At 46.1% G+C, this 21,501-nt stretch overlaps 1 protein-coding gene across 3 annotated transcripts in view; it reads right to left on the minus strand.

The window, feature by feature from the left end:
- Nucleotides 1-4,928: 4,928 nt before the first annotated feature.
- FHOD3 (formin homology 2 domain containing 3) overlaps nucleotides 4,929-21,501 on the minus strand; it is a 454,219-nt gene continuing 437,646 nt past the window's right edge. For all 3 annotated transcript variants that reach the window (XM_021686312.1, XM_021686311.1, XM_021686310.1), the window contains 3 exons: nucleotides 20,408-20,582; nucleotides 14,054-14,215; nucleotides 4,929-5,529 (listed from right to left, as the gene is read on the minus strand). In XM_021686312.1, the coding sequence (XP_021541987.1) occupies nucleotides 5,447-5,529; nucleotides 14,054-14,215; nucleotides 20,408-20,582 (420 nt within the window). In that variant the 3' untranslated portion in view covers nucleotides 4,929-5,446. The remainder of the gene's footprint in view (nucleotides 5,530-14,053; nucleotides 14,216-20,407; nucleotides 20,583-21,501) is intronic.

Raw genomic sequence — 21,501 nt, forward strand, 5'->3', positions numbered from 1 at the left:
CCAGATAAAGCAGCTATAAAAGCTTTCCCTAGCACCCAGCTCTTCCTGTATAGGTACCACATTTTTTATTCTTGTTTGAAAGTTGAGGTTTGCAGAAGTATAATTATTCCATCGGGTACACAGTTCAGGTATTTTTAAGACAGGAGGACTGTCTCCATTTCCTAGCCCACTTCCCTGCCCAGATGCATCTGGCTGTCCATCCCTGGAACCCCCTTCCAGAGAGTAGTGCAGGTTTAAAAGCATTTCTAGGCAGAGGCTATTAAGGGGCAGAGAGTCAGAAGGAAATTGAGCTTTCTAGTTTATTTTCTGAAGGTGCAAGAGACAAGGCCCCGCTTAGCTGGGTCCACCAAATAGTCCCAAATACTGCAGTACCCTCTCCTAGTACAGGAAGACCCACTGCTGACACAGTAACAGGTGCCCTACTTACCTTGTGGTTGGTTTAATGTTGTGTATCTGTAACATGCTGTGCAGGTCCTCTCCGGAATATCTTTTCTATTTGACCAAAACCCGTCTCTCCCCGTTTCCACCTAAATCAGATAACTTCTAGATTATATCAAAATGAATAGAGGAAAATGTGTTAAATAGACACCAGCTGTCTAGCCCCTCTAATGGGAGATGAGGAGGTGAGTGTGCCTGAGTCTCTGCAGACATGGTGACTAATCCATGCAAACCTCTTCCGGCCCCACCAGCCACAAGCAAGGAACCTGCAGCATCCAGCCCTGGGCGTGCAATGGGCCCAACACACACTGATCCTACATAATCCTGATGAGCGGGGGTGTCACAGTCATTCCCCAGTGATGGTCAGGATGTGCTGTTTTTCATTCTCAGCTGTTCTAATTATCCAGCTGATTTAATTTTCCCGTACATGTAATGCTCTACTTCTAAATTACAAAACGTTCTGGAAGCAAATCATTGTTGCTAATCTAGTAGTTAGGAAAAATTTCCACTAAGTCAACAACTGAAATGGTGTTTGAACTACAAAATCATAAATTTGTACTTCAGGTGGATCATCTTAAATACACTTTTTAAATGCAATAATTAAATAGTGCTCATTAAGAGAATATAAATGGCTTGGCCCTCACTTAGTTGAGTATCAGCAATCTGAATGAACTCTCGCCATATCCTTTCACCAATCAGAGTAGGAATCATTCCATCACGAAGTCACAAAGATGCTTCTGAGCTTCTGAACCTTTCCTGCTTATGCTAGATGTACATGGATGGCTGGGTGAGTGGGCTGCCGATTAATCACTGATGTAAAAATTGTGCATGATTATGAGCCCTTATCAAGCGGGAGTTTAGATACACCACCTGGCTTCCAGGGTTAGGCTTGGTCAATATGGAGCTGACTGGCTCTCCACCCACCAGGCCTAGCCCTGGGTCAGTCTGTGCCACATGCTGAGAAGAGAGTATGTTGAAGCACAGTCGACTGTTGATTAACAGGCTTTCTTAAGGGTTCTAAAAGAACAAAACCAGGACGAGCATGACAAGCCAGCACATACCACTTCCTGTCTTTTGCCCTTGGGGCAAGTCATTCAGTATCTCTCATCCTTACCTTCTTCCTAAAATGAAAATGCAGAATTGCTAAATGGATTATATAAAATAATACATAGCAAGTGACCACACAGAGATGCCATCAACATTTGAGCTCTTTTAAAAATCATTCAGAAGGGGGCGCCTGGGTGGCTCAGTCGTTAAGCGTCTGCCTTCGGCTCAGGTCATGATCCCAGAGTCCTGGGATCGAGCCCCGCATCGGGCTCCCTGCTCTGCAGGGAGCCTGCTTCTCCCTCTCCCACTCCCCTTGCTTGTGTTCCCTCTCTCGCTGTGTCCCTCCGTCAAATAAATAAATAAAATCTTAAAAAAAAAAAAATCATTCAGAAAGTCCATCCCCCCACGAATTGCCTAGCAACACAATTTTTCTACCAAATAAACTGCCTTTTGTGACAAAAACTGATGGGGCATTTTAATATCATGTACCTCAACTGCGACTGCAAAGACATTTCATCCCTTCTCCTAGGCAATCAGGTATTTTTATTTTTACATACTTCTCTGGCAAAATGTATAAATAGCTGCAGATTAGACTAAATTTTAATTTTAGTTGATGACTACCTCTCATGGCCCCAAGGGGAGGGATCATGACTCTCCTTTTTCCAGCTGAATCCTCAGCTCCTGGCACAGGGTCACCTCTATAATAGGCCCTCGCTGCAGATTTGTGACTGGTGGTTGTGACTGATTTTCTAGAGCTGCCGTAACAAATTACCACACACTTGGTGGCTTAAAACAATAGGAATTTATTCTCTTACAGTGCTAAAGGCCAGAAGTTCAACAGTAGTTTTACTGGGCCCAAACCAAGGTGCCAACAGGGCCATGCTCTCTCCAGAGGCTCAGGGGGGGAATCTGTTCCTGACCTCTTTCAGTTTCAGCAGGCTGCTGGCATTCCTTAGTATGTGGCCACATTGCTCCAATTGCCGCCTTTCTTCGTAAGACCTTCTCTTTTGTGCATATAAAACCTCCCTCTACCTCTCTTAAAAGGACTTTGAATGGAGCACTGGGTGTTATACGCAAACAATGAATCATGGAACACTACATCAAAAAAAAAAAAAAAGGACATTTATGATTAGATTTAGGGCACACCTAGATAATCCAGGATTATCTTTCCATATCTGGATACTTACTTTATTCATATCTGCAAAGACCCTTTTTTTTTTTTTTTAACGATTTTATTTGCCAGAGAGTGAGCACAAGCAGGGGGAGCAGCAGGCAGAGCAGACAGAGGGAGAAGCAGGCTCCCTGCTGAGCAAGGAGCCCGATGTGGGACTCAGTCCCAGGACCCTGGGATCATGACCTGAGCCAAAGGCAGCTCAACCAAATGAGCCACCTAGGCATCCCCTGCAAAGACCCTTCTTTATAACATTTACAGGTTCCTGTGATTAGGACCTGCTCTCTCTTTGGGTGGCCATGATTTAGCCTTTAGATAGTGATACACTATCTCAGGGCCATGAGCATAGAAATGGGGGATTTGGGAGCAGTGGACAACGAGGCAGCCACCACAGGTTGGGAGCTCAGAAACCAGGTTTCCTCACTCTGATCCTGCTCTTCCTTCCTGCACTGTGTTTGATGACAGGCTTGCTTGAAAACAAAACTGGGTCTTCAGCCCTCCTGGGCCCTGTGCATCCTCCCTTCCATCCCCAAATCCCTCAGTAAGTTATTTTTTAAACAGAAAAAACCTCAATATTCCAAAGAAACCAAAACCCAGGCATCTTTAACTGAAGAGTTGCCAGTTCTATAATTTACTTTACTGGCAGTTCTGTAATTTCAAACTAAATTAAGAAATAGGCATGAGAATATCTATGGTGATGACCAGCAAGAGTAGCAAAGCATCTCCCAAGGGTAAGGTACTATTTATTTAATGCTTCTCAAAGGTCTTTAAGAGAAACTGAACCTCCTGAATTAAAAACAAGACAAAACAAAAAAACACCACTAACAGAGGAAGCCAGGGTAAGTGGCAACAAGGAGGGAAGAAATGAGCAACAGGAATAGTCCTTCAGTTTCACTTAAAACTACTAAACGAAGTTCCCAATAAAAAGACTCTCTGTACCTAGCTGTAACCAAGAAATTAGTGGACCTTGCTTGCTTCCTCTGAGAATTTTTTAATCCCTAAAATAAAATTAACTTCAGATTTATTCAGTCACTTCCTTCTGAACATGACCTTTTATTCCAAAGCGGTAACCCTCAGCAGAACGCCAAGGGCCTCCAGAAGGACATCAAATTATCTGTTCACTAAATGGTGAAACAAAAATGCATCTTCCTTTTGTTTGCACATCCCAATCCCCAGTGATATGGATATTCTGTCTGTACTTGGTGCTAAGGTAACAAAGGCTCTGACAGCTAAATCATATCAGAATATTACATGTTATTTAGAACCATAAGAAAATAAGCATTAATAACCTATGTATCTTTTTTGATAAAGTGATTAAACTCAATTGTCTATATACAGACCTACTGTTGGCAGATTCCAGGCTTTCCTAGGGTGCTCACATTCATCACATATTATTTGACCAATACCTGCTGTAAAGAGCTTCCAGGCTCTCAGTAGAGTGGGGATGCAGAAGCAGGGGTACCCAGTCACGGAGGCCTGTGGAGTGAACATCTGATCTTTAGCTCTTCAGGCAACACAACTACATCTTGTCTCTAAGTCACATACACCCAGGTTCAGGAACACAGAGTCACAGAGGTTTTAAAAGTGACGCAAACATGGAATTAATAGCTTGCTGATCAACCTGTGCAGTGGTTCACCTCTCCCTCTTTCCAGAGACAGAGGTTCTACCCCGGGAACCATGCAACACTGGGTGGAGGGGTTTCTGTGGAGGCTCGGCCACCACCCAGGCACCAGCCACCCCGGTGTGGCTCCTGGCAGTGCCTTCCCCACTGGACACCTTAGCTTCTGATGACTGGTACTCGAGTGCCAAGGATTACATCTGTCACTCTGAGGTTCTCTGTAGACAAAATTTTAAATTTCCATTTTGTTTTGGGGACTTAGTAAATTTTTGGAGAAAATGAATTTTTACGTAAAAAATGAGAGAATTGCAGAATAGTTCAGTTTTTAAATGCTACTCTAATTTTTGGGTAAGCATTACAATGGAGCAAAACAGAAGTACTCCATGGATAAGGTGATCTACATGAGGTCATGGCTCACAGGTCCTGCAACAAACACTGAAGCCTAATTAATAAGGAGTTACAAAGAGCACATTGGCAGGCCCAATCTATTAACACAAAAAAACAAACAACAACAAGAAAGCCAAAGGGCCTCGAGGCCATTCCAAGCCACCAGAGTCCTTCTGACGAACCTGAGAAAAGATTTCCCTGATTCAGAAGGAGGTGAGGCTTTGGAGCTGTTTAAGGCCTTACACCCAAGAGAAGAAAAGTTTCCAGTTATGGCATTAAACTCTATTTATTTAGTATTTGAAACATGGTGTACATTTATGAATTTGTATAAACATTTAGTACATCTAAAATCCACAACTGGTAAATAATCTGTGCTTGCTTTTTGTGTACAATTTTGGAGTTTCCATCTGGATATTTTGGTGTTGTGGAGAGACCCAGTCTGCGAACCTAATCAAACTGCCTCATATGACCACAGGAACTGTGAGAGTGATCTGCTCCTTAAAAGGGCTGCTCCTTGCACAGAAAAGGGGTCACACTTTGGAACTACTAAACCAGGTGTCAAGGAAACAAGAGAAACACAGCTGACACAATGAAGGAAGTGTTTGAAGGAGACTCTGAGCGAGCCCCATCAATGTCCAGTGCGCCACACGCAGACACCTAGAAATGGACACTCCCCTTCAGAACCTTCGGATGTTAGTGTCGAGTCTCTTCACTCCCAACTGGAGGGATTCTGTCCAGCAGGAGTTTGCGCTCTTGGGCACACTTTTCAGGGTGCCCCCAGACGTCACAGCTGCAACTCTGTGGTGCCAACCAGGCCCAGGGCCCTGGCTTCTTCTGGAGTCAGGCCGCTCTTGAGGGTCCTTCGCACTGCAGCAGCACCCACAGGTCACAAAGGGATGAGAAGACAGGGAGGTGTTAGCAGCCAGCACGTGGTGATCCATTGCCCCCCCCCCCCCCCAGACCCCCCCAGGGCAGTCACAGGGCTCACAGATGCTCAGCCCCATCCTGCTCCTGCTGAAATGCCTGGCCATCTATCTGCCAGGGCAGGACAAATTCTGGGGCTGCAAGAGGCTGACCTGAAGAGCCAAGTGGAGGGACTGACCTTGTAAGAGGGGAGAAAGGAGGCCCACCCTTGTAAGGTTTCTGAGAAATGGGTGCAATAGTAAAGTACAGATGGCATGCGGAGAGCTCAGCCTCTGGCTAGCATAAGAAAGGGGTCAGAGCTGGAACAGTCCTTACAGAACACAGGGGAATGCAAGTTCCAATGATTGCAAACTAGATAAGATAACCCCACAAATCTGCAGGGTGAGCACTGATTTGGGGGACCTGGCCTTACAGAGCAAGGTGTTAACAAAACCGGGCAAGGGGCAGCAGCCAGGATGAATCTCTACGAGCATTGTGGGTCTCAGTCTCAACTCATCAGATGGCCTCTGGAGGCAAGAACTAGTGATTCCTTATGGACTGGATGCCAAGGAGCAAACTGCCAAACTTCTGACTGGATCTGGTAGATGTTTTCTGTGACACACACAAGGCTCAAGAAGGACCAACGACACTCTCCTCTGGGGCTTACAACTGGCAGGTGGAGGAATGCTCATATGTGACTAAGAATTGGCTTATGTTTAGCTTGGCATTATGGGTTTTCCCATTGTTTAGTGTTGATCAATTCTGACATGAAAATAAAGGCTGGATAAGGGTGAATGAGGAGGCCGCTGCCCCTTCCAAGACAAGTCCTTTCATTTGAAAGGTTGCCTAATTACGTTTTCCTTAATTTATAACTTGTATTTGGCCTACTTTCCACATAAGGTCATAGGGAGTTTGGGGTACTAGCTCTGTTTTCAGAAGAGATGTGTTATGGATACACCTTCCCCCCTAAATCCTAAATCAGCCAGAGGACCTGAGATGAGCAGGGCAGGATGAGAATGTGGAGATCAGATGTGGAGATGATCAGAATGTGGAGAAAGTAAAGCTCACCCCAGTGTCTTCCCATCTTCCCATGCCAGACCCGACTCTCCTCACCCCCACGGGGCCTGTATCCTCCCTCTCAGGGGGAGGCCTCAGATGATCTGGACGCCAGGATTCCAGCCCATGTGTCTGCAAGCAACACCCCATATTCCATGCCTTCCCGTCCTCCCTTAAGCAAAAGCCCACTCAACCTGTGGACAAAGGATCTGAAGAGATCTGGTAGAATGCACAGGATCTAAATATCCATCAATCAATGGTTTCTTCTCTCCTGGGAATTAGCACTTTGAACAGGGGTCAACACCTAACCCATCAATTGGTCAATCAACAAATAGTTTATTATGTGCTCGGGACTTAAAGAATCGAAACACTGCTGGAAGACTCACACACATCAAGTGTGGATTTGACACAAACAGAGACACAAAGATCTGTGCTGAGGGTTACCCTCAAATCCTGCCACCACACACGACTGTATTTTCAAGCTTCGCTCTGGGCCCCCAGCCATCCGTCTGCAGCCTTCTCTTGCACTGGCTCTCCCTCTCCCCACCCTTGGCCCCTGGGCTCCAGACTGTCTCACTGGTCCAGACAAAATGTTTGGCTCCAGAGCCTCGGCTGGAGGCACATTGCATTTAACTGAGTAATGGAATTTGTTCTATGGGGCAGCAATAAAAATACTAGTTTGTAATAACCTTTTATGTTCTTTAAACACTCCTTCAAGTGTTTGTTAAAGAAAGATAATTTTAATGGCAGAAAATAAGATAAAATGTTTCTCATTCTTGACAAGGACTGCCAAGACCTCTCTTCCAAGACACAAAATTCGGCTTGAAGAAGACCATGCTGCACGAGCAGGGCATCTTGAACTTCACTAGGCACAGAAGGTGGCATGGACATGAGTCTATGAACTCTAATCACTGAGCCTTTCGGTATACGTGCTTGGCCAGATGACTACAGAAGACTTCCCGAACTGATGGGCATTTCGCAGAAGGGCATTCCTTAACACCTGTTCACACATTTGCTTTAGTCCTATAACTGTGATGTTCAGTTCAGTTCATGTAAATACTTGAATAAGGACCCTGGCACCTTGTAGGATGTGCAGTAATCTCACTGATATGGGCACTGAGCCGGCCTCTTTGGGGCAGGCACAGAGAATAGAACCAAGCTTAATGGCGCTGCTTTGGCCCCGCTGCCTGACTGCACAGAGATGTGCTCTCAGCCTCGTAGCCTCTTCTTAGTTTTGAGGGGCCACACCCCTTGGGGTCCTCCCTTGCCCCTTCTGCCTGGGCTCAGGTGTTCTCTGCTGCAGAGGAAAAAGCCAGCATAGGCCAGGTCTTTTTGCTCACCAGGTGTGTCCCTAAAAAGGAATTCATAGAAAAACCTGCCCCATTAATGGAATCCGACTTTCTGTGGGCCTTCGTGGCAACTGAGATAAATTTTCTCATATTAAATACAATCCCCACATCATAAACATATGATGTATATAGTAATATACATATACATGTAATATACATATACAAAGTAATATAGGAACCCCCCAAAGACCTTAAGAATCTGAACCCTTCCTTTGTTAAAAAGTAACATTATCACTTGAAAAGACGTGTGAAATGAAGATGATCATTGAAATCGGCTTTGTGCTCCCGTTCAAATTATGCATACAAAGGGCCTCTTTGGGTATCCATTCATCCATCTGCCTGCTCATCAATTCGTTTGTTCATTCATTCATCCATTCATTCACTCACTCAGCAAAGGTTACTTACGCCTCTACCCTGAGCCAAGTGTTGTGATCAGGAAGGCAGGGGACCGACAGGGACACAGTAGGAGGAGAAAGGCTCAGGGTAGCAGACCCTGGCTGGAAAGGGTGTTGGCTCTCACTCAGTTTCTGGAAAGCAAGAAAGGACTGGGACATAAGAAAAAGAGGGGACCAGCAAATGGGCTGGCAGGATATGGAACTTGCACCATAGTAACAAGTCATCAAATGGGGATTTCTCCAGTCCTAGAGTGGGGGGGAGTGCTGGCATATGTCTGATAAGATAACGTCTGGGCCCCTTTCCGCTCCCCACTCCTGCTTCCCGCTTGAACGCTCTGGCTACGGCTGCTCCCCAGCCTGTTACCTGTGCCCACCTCCCCCCCCTGCAGTCGCTTAACACAGAACAGCCCGTGCAAATGTTTGTCCTTGTGTGCCTTGCAGCTCTTCCCAGAGACGGCACGGGTCACTTTGCCGGCACCAGCAGCCACTCTCTGGCCCAGGCACTGTCACCAGCGGGATCAGGCACAGGAGAGCCTCGGCTGTCAACATGCAGCACCGGCGGCGTCTGGGGACTCAGGGAAAAACCGCAAGTTCTTTTTCTCTCCCTGCCCCCAGAACTGAAAAATATTTTGATCCTACAAAGAGCTCTCAGGTGGCTCTTTGCTAAAAATGAGCTGAATCTGAGAATTACAGTGATGGCAGCCTCCATTTACTGAGGGTTAACCTGGATGATTCCATTTATTCTCTATGGAAACCCTATGAGAAGAGTACTGTTATTATTTCTCCAGCAAGTGTGCAGACAGCACAGAGAGATGAAGTCCCTGGCCCGAGGGCACACAGGAAATGGTCCACAGAGGGATTTAAGGCAGGACATGTGAGATGCAGCCTACCCTGGAAACAGCAGGACACATTCCCACCATCTTTTATACCCGTGGGACATCCACCGAGTCTTAACCTCCATATGACAGAAATCTATTTGCACTCTTTCACCTTTAGATCACTGATAGTTTTGTCTCTTTTGCACATAGTGCCAAACAATTTGGAAATAAGTTAGCTTTTTTGTAATCCCTAAGATTCAGCTAAAGATTTTCTATCAAGTATACAGAGAGTAGTGTGTCTAGGACTACGGGGACTAATATCAGAACTTCAAGAGGTCTTAAATGTATGTATCATTATTCATGCCTTGTTTCTTGAGGGACCTGTCCACTAAATGGAGCCAAAATGGCGGGTTCAGTCATGCCTCTTTGGACTTAAATAGAGGGAACTGTTTTAAGCTCTATCACAATTATTGATTCTATATTAGACTTTCTGAAGGTTGGTCCATTTTGTTCTGTCAATGTCGATTATCTAACCATCTGAGTTCTTTTTCTTGTTTCCACCCTCCATCTTGTTTTTCCTCATAAATCTATTAGAAGCAGAGGTTTCCCAAATTGACAGGCATTCTACAAAATAACTGACCAGTACTTTTCAAAAGTGTCAAGCTCTTAAAATGTCCTCCACACATCAGAGGAGGCATGCCATCTCAATGCAATGGAACAGCCTGAGTAGGGTAGTGGAACAGAAAGAGGACATTCCTAGAAATACTGGTGAAACCTGAATCAAGCCTCTAGTTCAGTTAATAGTAAAATATTTCCAGACTCTTCTGAATCTGCCTCTTTGACCCGAAGCTTCTGGCTGAGCTTCTTGTGGCATCAGAGTCCTGACCTCTGGCCCGGCCTACGTATGGGCTTGGGTGCGAGGCCTGTACGCCCTAACGTTGGACCTGCCTTCAGGGCCTGGGTGATGTGGGGTCTGTTGGCCATTCGGACAGCACCTCCTCTTGTTCAGGACCGATTTCTCTTCCAAGTTCCCAGACTCTGATTACGCCCTCCATCCCTCCCCCACCCTGCACATCCCTTCAAGTCTCTTTCCTGCGTCTGTCCATCCCCACCTCTGAGACGCCCCCAACACAGAGCAAAGGTTGAAAAGCCTTCCTCACTTCCTGCTCTAGCTTTTCTAGAGAGAAGGCCTTAAAATCACCAGAGGCTTAAAGGGGGCCGCGAGAAATCAGAGAGCCACAGTCAGCTCCATCCTGTTCTGTCACCCCGTCCTTCAGCCTGGAGGGGACACTAATGGTGGCCCCCCCCCCCCGCGAGGCGCACACCCTCCAGCGGGCCCTCTACAAGGCAGCGACTCTCCACGCGCTTCAGGGGAGAGGCTGTCGGGCCTCTCTTGGGCTTCTTTTTGTCCTCCTGTCCCGTGGCCTAGACACATGGGCGGGCACCCTCAGCTATCTTTAGAGGAAGGTCAGCCCCCCTGGAATGAGCTCTAAGAATAATCAGGGGCTGAGTAACTGAATGAGGTCGTTGAGGAGAAGACAGAAGTTTGAGAAATTTTGGTCCTTTCCACTAACGTCTTATTTGACTATATTTGCAAGAGCATGGGTTTTCAAGCCTCTGTTTTATTGCCATTGTTAGCTTGTCCTATAAAAGAATATAAAATTGATTCACAGTCGGTAAGCAAAAACTATTTAAACAACACTCAGGAAGTTTTTCTTGATGGGATTAATGGGAAAATTGCTGGGTATTTCCAAATACCACTTTGGAGAAGTAGAGACAAGTGAACGGAGTTGTGTGCTGATCAGATCCAGGGCTGGATCTAATATTTTGTGAGGCGTATCTCCCGTTTTCCCTAAAACAAATTCAATAATTTTTCGGATCTGAGGGTTTTCTTTCTCCATGAAATTCTACTTAACAGACAGCATGCTTACATCCCTCAAGATTCTATAAAAGAAATAACATTTTAGTTACATCAAATCAATATGAGCTATGTCACATGCCCTTTGAGAGGGATGTTGAAGCTTTAGGATGCGATGAGGAGGCCGTCATGGTGGGGGCGGGGTACTGGGGGTTAGGGTGTCAGATCAAATCAAGGTTCTGTGCTCCTTCCCCAGCAGTCCCTGGAACTAGACTTCCAGCTCTTTCCACTGAGAAACTGTTCTTATAAGGGTGACCAATTAAGATCTTAATTAGCTACGAAATTGGCCAGTTTATTTTTAGGTCATATCAAAGTAATCACATCTTTAGAGAAATACAGTTCTGTGCCCAAACTTCATGGCCATGTCACAGGTGGGGCCCAGACCCCCACCTGAGAAGGAAACTCAACAGGAAAATGATATCCAGCCTCTCTCTACTGTGACAAGATCTGGCTCCCCTGGGAAAAGAGAATAGACAGACTATGAGTCCCTAAACCCTGTTCTGTTCTGCGATGGTCTGGGCTGGTGGCCATAAGAGGCCAGCCAGCTAAGCAGAGACTTTCTTCCAAAGATAGGTCCAAGAGAAAAGAACATCGGGGAGCAGCTCCCCCTTCGTACCAGACACCAGGGCCCATCCTGCAGAATCACACTGGTAAGGATATTTCAAATGCCATCCAGCTTCAGGATTTTCTAGAGAAGGCCAACATTCAGGATGCCTAAGAGAACAAACAGCCCTGGGACAAAAGAGCTGCCCCGATATGATGAAAAGAGAAACCTATATAAGAAAAAACCAAGAACCTCCCAGAATGTTCTCTCTCAGTCTGATCCACCAGCTGATCGGAGAACCTCGGCTAGAATCAGGGGCAGCCACATGAGAGTGCATTGGATCCATCATTTCACAGGCTAAAAATCAACTGGACAAGTCAAAACACTTTACTTAATGAGACCCGATGGTCACCAGCTGGAAAAGCAAAACTGAGCCATGGTAACCTGCGAATCGATTAAGATGCCTTGCCTGTGTCCCCACCGGCTGCATATTTCAAGCTTTAGCAGGACATTTGGCATGCGCAGTCCTAGTCACCAGCATCAAACATGAAAGCAGACATTTAATTATCTTGGAGAATTCTCAAGCGGCTTGGAGGTCGTAAATTTCTAGGCTATGGGATGGATTCTTTTTAGTTTCCTGCAATAGCTGGACTATTACTGTCTTTAGCCAAATGAGTGATGGCCCAAATACGGTGGTTATTCATTACCCACTTGCCTCATCACGGCCATTAAACAATCAAATCAAATACAACATTGTTTGAGAGGGAGGCCCAAACCACGGAACTTCGCATCGATTCTGCAGATTGTTTTTTTTCTTATTCCTTTAACCTCTCGTGAGAAAGCTGGAGTTTATCATCCCTCTTAAACAGAAATCAAAGTAACTTTCCCCCATCTTAAATTTCTGTTGATGGTGCCATTACTAATAAATTAAGCCTGTTACAGATAAACACTTACATACATGCAGGGCTGTATTTGTTGTAGTAACTGCAGCGCAGAATAAAATGTGTTTGGCTGAATAAAAAGAATATACGGCTGTTTTGCATAAGATTGGAATGAAACGATACCACAGGAAATTTAGTTTATATCAACCACAAAAACAGGCAAACTATCTCCCTGGCCAGATTGAAGAGGAAAATTAATTATGACTGTGTTATTGTTCCCAGTGACATTATGTGTCTCTCTAAGAATCTGGTTCTCTCTAGACCGGAGGACAGGGCCTACACTCTTTGCCAACGCAGGCATATAACCTGGGGGAGGAGCACATACCCTCGGCCTCGGGGGACTGGCCAGGTCACTGCCTCATGCGGTCGCCCTTTCTGAGGGCTCTGGCCCCGCAAGGCCCACCTTCCGTGAGGGCATCCCCTTCCCGGCATTCTTTCTCTGCCCCCTCCCTTGGGCTCTGCAGCTCAAACCCTGAACCCCTCCTGTGTGAATCTCAAAGGTGGCACCAAAGGAGTCTGAGTTCTTACTGAACTCCCGCCTACCTGGAGTCACTCTCCTTTCACTTTCTGGAGCCTAGAGGAGGAGGCCTGGTTACCTCCTTCTTGTGATGGTCATAAATCCCTATGCCCCTCACCATCCCGGATTCCTGAAGGCAGAGCCACGCGAGACTCAAGCCGGTCTCCTGAGCTGAGTGACGCAGCGTCCGGGCCAAAGGCTGGGGGCTGAGCTCTTTCCTAAAACACGCAAGGGTCAAGGCTAGCGCAGACACATGTCAAAGGATACAGAGGAACCCTGTTTCTGTACGGAGAGCAGCCCCTTTGAGAGCAAACATGGTGCCCACAGAGGCAGCCCCACACCCATCGTTCCGTGGGCAGAAGCAGGCAGTGGACTCAGACAAAGGGGAAAATCAGTCCCTTTGATTTAGTGGAAATTCTCTGGTCGGTACCAAAAGAAGCAAAACCAAACTGGTCAACCTAGATTAACATTAAGTATTCTAAGCACCCTAACGACCATAAAATCATTGGTTTTTCACCTTCGACATATTTGTGAGCAGCAGTGAATCCCTTGGGGACCCATCTTCAGCTAGAAAGTGGTCACCGCTGCAGAAATATGGCCTCAGCAAAGCATCTGGGGCAGTGCTTGGCAATGGCCCCCCTGTACCCACCCCTGCACGCCAGAGATATGTAAGGGTCCTTTGGACCTTCCTGGGAACAGTAAGAATGGAGGGAGGCCTGACCAGAAGCGGCAAATACACTGGGCGGGTGTGCCTGCAGCCCCCTCCTCAACAATGGCAGTGTTGGTTGTCAACCAGGAAACCTCTCATTGCTGAGCTCGGGTGGGCTCTCCAGGCATCACTGACAACTGACTGGAACCGGCCTCTGGGTGTCTGCCTTTTCCAGGGCATACAGAACAGGAGGCCAGCTCCCTGCAGGGCAAGGCCCTCACCCTAGCTCCAAGGCACTTACGAGACTTCCGGTTGGCCCGGGAGCGCTTCCTCTCCCGAGGCACCACCCGCTGACTGGGCATCTGGGTGGCCGACTTGACAATGCGATCCATGATCTCATCGGCTGCATCATCTGTGACGTTAGGGGAGTCATCGGTTCCCATCGTCCAAGAACTAGTGGATCCTGAAGAATTAAACAACCAGAGAGCAGGAACACACTAGAGAAAATGCCAACGCTGCCCTTCCGAGCACGGAGCTCTGTCAGCAACAGATCACAGCCTCGGCCAGAGCGAGAGCATCAGCCTGCCAGATCCGGGGGTACTCACCTGTCCCCCACTGTGACCTTGACCGCTACTCCCATTCATGTGCACTTGGAGCACTTACTTAATACTACCCTGTAACACAGCTGCTGAAGGCCTCCACCTGACAGGCCCCGTGATCGTGGGAGGGCGGACATCCCATCACAGAGCACATCACAGATACTCGGTGATGGACACCCAGTAATGTCCAGAGATATGTGTTAATTCAGCTCTCTATCCATGGCTGTCTAGGCCTAGGGAATGTCAACTAACCTTAACATCTCTTCTAGTTAAATAAAAATCATGGATTTTGTCATGGTTTATCTTTGGATTAATCTTTTTTTTTTTTAAAGGAACTTTATTTTTTTAAGGTTTATTTATTTTCAGAGAGCGAGCGAGCTAGCGCAAGTGAGTGCACCGTGTTGGGTGGGGGGCAGAGGGAGAGAGAGAGAATCTCAAGCAGACTCCCTGCTGAGCGCAGAGCCCAACAAAGAGCTTGATCTGAGGACCCTGAGATCATGACCTGAGCTGAAATCAAGAGTCAACTGCTTAACTGACTGAGCCACCCTGGATAACTTAACCTTTAAAAATCGTAACAGGAGGGGCACCTGGTTGGTTCAGTTGGTTAAGCATCTGCCTTCAGCTCAGGTCATGATCCCAGGGTCATGGGGTAGATCCCTGAGTTGGGTTCCCTGCTCAGCAGGGAGTCTGCTGTGCACACACGCGCACGCACACTCTCTCTCTTTCTGTGCCAAAAAAATAAATAAAATATTTAAAAAATCAAAATAGGACTACCTTCTTCAACTAGCAAAGCAGGAACAGACATAAATTTTTCTTTGCTTCTTGACTAGAAAAATACATTTATAAATAATTGTCTATTAAGACAGAGCAGGTCAGGCACCTGGGTGGCTCAGATGGTTAAGCGTCTGCCTTCGGCTCAGGTCACGATCACAGGGTCCTGGGATCGAGTCCCACATCGGGCTCCTGGTTCAGCGAGGAGCCTGCTTGTCCCTCTGCCTCTCTCCCTGCTCATGCTTTCTCCCTCTCTCTCTCTCTCTCTGTATCTCTGTGTCTCAAATGAATAAATAAAATCTTAAAAAAAAAAAAAAAAAGACAGAGCAGGTCTAAGTCTGGCATAAAAGCATCTGCCTATAGACAAGCAAGAAGAAAGCACCACGAAAACATGAGCTCCCAAGTATCAAGAACTGTGCCTTCGTGATAGATCAACTTCCTTGTGAAATCTCTTCTATAAGATGGGAAATACACTTCTGTAAGAAAGACATGCAATGCGCTCAAAATTGTGAATTTCCTCCACATACATGATCCTTTGTAATAAACATACAACTTCAGAAGCCTGTAGGTGGGTGTTCTCAGACTCTATGCCTATGGAACACAGCTATTTGGAGCCTAAGGTCCAGCTGAAGAAATGTTAGTAAACATATACCTTACATTCTTTTTTTAAAAGATTTTGTCTATTTATTTGACAGAGAGAGACACAGTGAGAGCAGGAACACAAGCAGGGAGAGTGGGAGAGGGAGAAGCAGGCTTCCCGCGGATCATGACCTGAGCAGAAGGCAGACGTTTAACGACTGAGCCACCCAGGCGCCCCTACCTTACATTCTTGAGTTCTATTCCCATACTAATTTTGAAAAGTTTTTGGCATTTGGATATTGACGGCAATAGTTGGGAATAGCTGCTCACAGTTCAGTAGATTGTGATTTTTGTGGACATGTGTTTGTGGTTGAAATTTTACAGTAAATACATAATATGCTATAATGTAGTCCTAATTTCTGCCAGTAAAATGCATATTGGTGAATTGCATACATAAATGATTCACACTTTGCCAAACGAGTAGCAGGATTCCTGGGGCTCTACCACATGCATGTATCTATACGTCAATATGTTTTCTAATGACAACGTTTGTTGTCATTGTTGATGTTATTTTAAGCATTTGTCGTATGAATGGGAGCAGAGCTACAGCACTAGCATATAAAAGAACTGTAACTTGTATTTTTTCTGCTTATGCCCAAGGGCACTTGATCCACTTGCTTCCATCCGATTAGATCTTTCAGCATCATAAAACCCTTTAAAAACAGGCTCCTCTCAGAAAGGAATTTTTGAAATGGCTGAACTTTCTTGCACTCTCAGGATGGACCAGGTGGTCTAACTGGAGGGAGGAGGCCTCCACTGTCATAGCTCTTACCCTGGGACCCTTCTGCGCTTCTGAACAGTGGTCTTCCTCAGATCAGACAGGGCAGTCAATAGTACAATTGTGTTTTGGCCAGCAATTTCCGCTTTTCCCTTCTACCTACTGATTTGTAATTCCATGTCTCATTTTAAAATGCTAAGCTACCCTTCCAAAAACACACACGTTTCAATCAACTGTATTTGCTCATGATACATTTTCAGAGCACTGGGCCAAAAATGAAGGCATCATCTGATCTTCCTACTAAGAATGACCTATTTTTCCCATCCTAGACATCCCCAGGGATCTGCTTTCACTGTAATGTGTCAGGAGATGCTTCAGAGGGACGTGTTGCCATATGTTCAGGATTGCCAGACTTGGTTTTGTGATGATGTCATTCTTTTATGACCTCAGTCCTGGTTCTGCTTTTTTATCCCCCCGCCGCCCCTTTGGTTACTTTCCTGCCTGGTAACTGTTTATATGCATTCTTTCTGGTCATGTATAGGATTTTTTTTCCCTGGAAACTTGTACCCACATATAGCATCAGGGAAACACTGCCCATACTTTTTACAGACCCCAAGAGGCCATTGGCTCACAACAGTCTCCCAAGTGTTAGCAAGACATTTATTTAAGATTTATTTATTTATCTTAGAGTGTGTGCAGGTGCGTGTGAGTGGGGTGGGGGGAAGGCAGAGGGAGAGGGCAAGAATCTCAAGCAGACACCCCAATGAGTGTGGAGCCCAACATGGGGCTCGATCTCACGACCCTGAGATCATGACCTGAACTGAAATCAAGAGTCGGATGCCTAACTGACTGAGCCACCCAGGCGCCCCGCAAGACATTTATATATACTGAGATGTGGTAGAAGGAATGAAGTATTATAGACTATGATAGCACCATATCACTTTATTTTGACTTCATTTTAAAAAATATGTAAATTGATAATGTACACTTGTTGAATCACAATGTTGCATACCTGCAACTAATGTAACATTGTGTGTCAACTATACTTCAATTTAAAAAAAAATGTAAATTACCGTTTGAAAGAAAACATTGTAATTTATTTTTTCCCTTAAAAATCTGACCTAAAGTAATAGTCTAAAAGGGGAATAATTATATCAAAAAAGAGACTATATTTCAATGTAATAAAAGTTTGCCTGTGGTTCTGAAAGAATTTCCCTGGATACAGACTTTCCTCTTGGCAGTTTGAAGATGTCATTCCACTTTCATCTGACTTCCATAGCTTCTGATAACAGTGAGCCCTCATTCTGATGTTTGTATCTTAGAAGGTAATTTATCTTTTCCATCTGACTTTTTAAAAGATTTTATCTTCATCGTTGGTTTTTAGCAGTCTGCCCACATTATACCTAGGCATGGTTTTCTTTTTATTTATTCTCCTTGGATTTGCTAAGTTTCTTAAATATGTGGGTTGATATATATCACCAGCATTGGGAGATTCTCAGACATTAGCTCTTCAGTTAATGCTTCTTATCCTTCTCCTTCTGCTGCTCCAATTACACATAGGGGAGACCATTGGATTGTGCACCTCCCACCTTACATTTTATTCTGTTCCATCCATTTTTTCCTCATTATGCTTCACTTTGTACATTTTCTAACTACTTGTCTTTGAATTCACTAATCCTTTCCTTTGCTGGGACAAGTCTGCTCTTAAACCCACACAATGAGTTCCTTATTTCGGATATTTCTTTTGTAGTTCTTGAATGTCCATTTGATTTTTTTTTTTTTTAAAGATTTGATTTATTTGACACAGAGAGAGAGAGCAGGAACACAAGCAGGGGGGAGTGGGAGAGGGAGAAGCAGGCCTCCTGCCGAGCAGGGAGCCCAATGCGGGACTCGATCCCAGGACTCTGGGATCATGACCTGAGCCGAAGGCAGACACTTAACGACTGAGCCACCCAGGCGCCCTCATTTGATTATTTTTAAGATTAAGTTCCAATTTGCTGTTGAGATGATACACCTTTTAATCAATTTGTCTATATTTTCCTTTACGTCTTTTAAGATTTGTAATGGTTAAAACTTGGCTGCAAATTTCAACATCTGGACCACCTGTGGATCTGTTGCCACTGCCTCCCGGGGCAAAGGTGGGGGGAGGCAGCCCTTCTTCTGTCATCTTAACTGCCTATCAAAGTAAAAACCCTGCTAAAAGGTAAAGACCGAAGTCCAACATTAAGAAGCAGAGGAAGGAACTAGAGTGGTATTGAACTCACCTGGAGTTGAGAAACAAAAGAAAAGAAGAAAAACATCTGGTAATTTCATAAAAAGCCTGAAGTGCAGCCCCGCTAGGGAATTCCACATAAACCTTAGGGATCTGGAACACTGCCTGGAAGCAGTGTTCAAGTTTCAAGACTCCTCCGTAGATGGCAGCTTGTGGTCCTTGGGTTGACAAGAAGCTCCAAGGAACTATATGCACCATGTAACCCACTCTCTTCTAAAGAAAACTTGAAACTACATTTATTTTTTCTTTTATGTTGAAGTTATTATTACTATCATTCTTTGTTTATATTTAACAGAGTTGACGACAGCAAAATTCCAAAAGCACTGGTCGGTCTACAAAGGCAGTTAGAAGTCACTGAAGGGCTTTCTCAGGGGTTTCTCCAGCTTGCAGCTCGACATTCCAGCTGCCCGCCATCTCGTGAGTCTGAATGTTCTCCCGAGCCTGGGACAGTGCCTGATGGGCACTGCTTGAGCTCACTGTTTTACCGAGTTTCTGTGATAGGTAAGCTAACCCACAACCCAGTTTACCGGGCCTGTTCTCTTTGGTCACCCAGTACAATGACTACCAGAACCACTGTCACATGCCAGAGCATGACAACTTAGACAATAAGTGATACGCCGCCTTCTAGCTCTGCACGTAGCATGTGCTAAGCAAACACCGAGAGGAGAAAGCCTGTCCTCCAGAAGTTTGTTCTCTTTAGTGATAAAGTCTGTAATCTTGAGGCAGCTCGAACTGGGGGCTCAGGAGTCTGTGGGAGGAAGGAGTGGCCCTGTGAGTTGAGGAGTATGGAGAGGAGGTGGATTCTGGAGGTGAATGAGGGCTGGACCGGCAGAGAAAAGGGGACAGCATGAATAGCAGAGGGGGCTCAGGGAGACACAGGGTGCAGAGAAGGGCGGTGCCCATAATGTGGGGGCGAGTGAGTGCCAAGTGTGGGAGACAGGCTGGGACCAGACTGCAGGGGGCCCCCAGCGACAGCACGAATAGCGTGGGCTGTGTTGCAGGCCGTACGGAACCTGAAGGGGGGCATTCATGTGCTGTCAGGCTGGATCGGGGAACACCACTAAACATTCTCAGGTGAAAAATGCACCTTAACTCTCAATTAAAGAAAAATATCCCTTCCAAGTTATGAAACAAACCTAGAAACTCTTATCTGTCTTTAGCACCTTTAGTTTTCCTTTCTTCCTTGCCTCTAAAGATTTAAAAAGGCAAAAAGGGACAGTGCTTGGATCCAGCAAACTTTCCCTACACAGGGCCATCCAGTGAAAACCCGAGGCTCTACGGGCCCCCAGTCTCTGCCCCAACCACTCAACTCTGCCACGCCTGGCTGTGTTCCGGGGAAAACCTCATTTACAACACAGGTGGCTGGCTGAACTGGGCCCGGGGCCATGGCTTGCTGACCCCTGCTTTAACCCATAGGGGTCCATTCATAATCATAACTCCTCTTGTGTGAAGGAAGTTATACTTGTGGGAACGCCGTGTGGTTTGGAGATGAAGTACTGCAGTGAGTCCCAGAGACGTGAGTGAAGGCAAGGGTCTCCGTCAGCACGTCAGCCCTGAGCAGATACCTCCTGGGCACAGTTACCTCTACTGTCATGACAGGGACGGGACCAGACAGGGAAGCCCCCCCGCCCCCAGCGCCCCCCGGCCAGGAGTCACCTCGGCTTGCCCGGCTGCGGGTGCGGACGCCCAGCACCGGGGTGGTGTCTTCCATGGCAGGTGACGAGGTCTTCAGCACAGCCTTCATGTTCTCATGCTCCGTGGCATCCTCCGCGTAGCTCAGGCCCTGCGGCGGGCTCAGGGGTGCTGGAGGGCTGCCGGAGAACTTGCCAGACTGCAAGACCAAAGGAGGGCTTAGGGTGGGAGGTGACTCCCCCAAAAGCCAACTTCCGTTGAGGAAAACCTTTCTTGTTTATGTGCATTCTGCAGACACATTCCCTACGGTGGTCCCTAAGGTTGTGCATGGGCCAATGACAAACACCCATGGGGACAGGACGTTCTCTTATCAGAAAGAACAGCGCTGGTCCCAGAAGGCCCACACCCGTCCCTCCACTGCAGTGGGTCTCCTGACTCACCGCAGTACCCGCAGCGGGTGCCTGCTCGGGGCAAATGACATCAACCCGGGGAACAACTCAGAAATCCCATCTGTTTCTAACACCAAAGCCCTGATAGGAGAATTAAAATATTCCCAGTTAATCAAATGTATTGAGATTTTTTTTTTCATTTAGTACCAGAGAGCAGTTAAAATTTTCTTATAGATCACTTAGGATGTTAGCATTTAAAAAGTGGGATTCAGTCACAGAATCCTACTATGGTAAGCACTGGGAAGAATCTTTCCAGAGCTAGCCCCATCCCTTGACAGAGAAGGAAATTGAAGCTCTCGAAGATTCAGTGACTTGCCAAAGGCCCCAAGGGAATCAATTGCAGGGCCCAGACCAGAACAGGACATAGAAATTCATGCTGAAACAGAGTTTGGCAACACTCATTGCTTCTGGCTGTGTCCAGAAATGGGGTTGCTGGAACACGCATTACATGGACATGATCATATTCTCTAACTGTAGCTGAGCAAAGAATCAGGGCATATATGTTGTAAAAGAGGTATGCTAGCACAATGGGCCATATGTACACAAGGCCAAACAGCTGGATGAGAAAGAGAAAGTCAGATTAATGTTTGCAAAGAGCAGTCCCACAGATCGCTGGCTTCCTCTTTTCATCGAGTGTCTCAGCCACGGTAACAGAGCCCAGGACACATC

Source organism: Neomonachus schauinslandi, chromosome 14 (assembly GCF_002201575.2).
Source record: "Neomonachus schauinslandi chromosome 14, ASM220157v2, whole genome shotgun sequence".
Taxonomy (NCBI): Eukaryota; Metazoa; Chordata; class Mammalia; order Carnivora; family Phocidae; genus Neomonachus; species Neomonachus schauinslandi.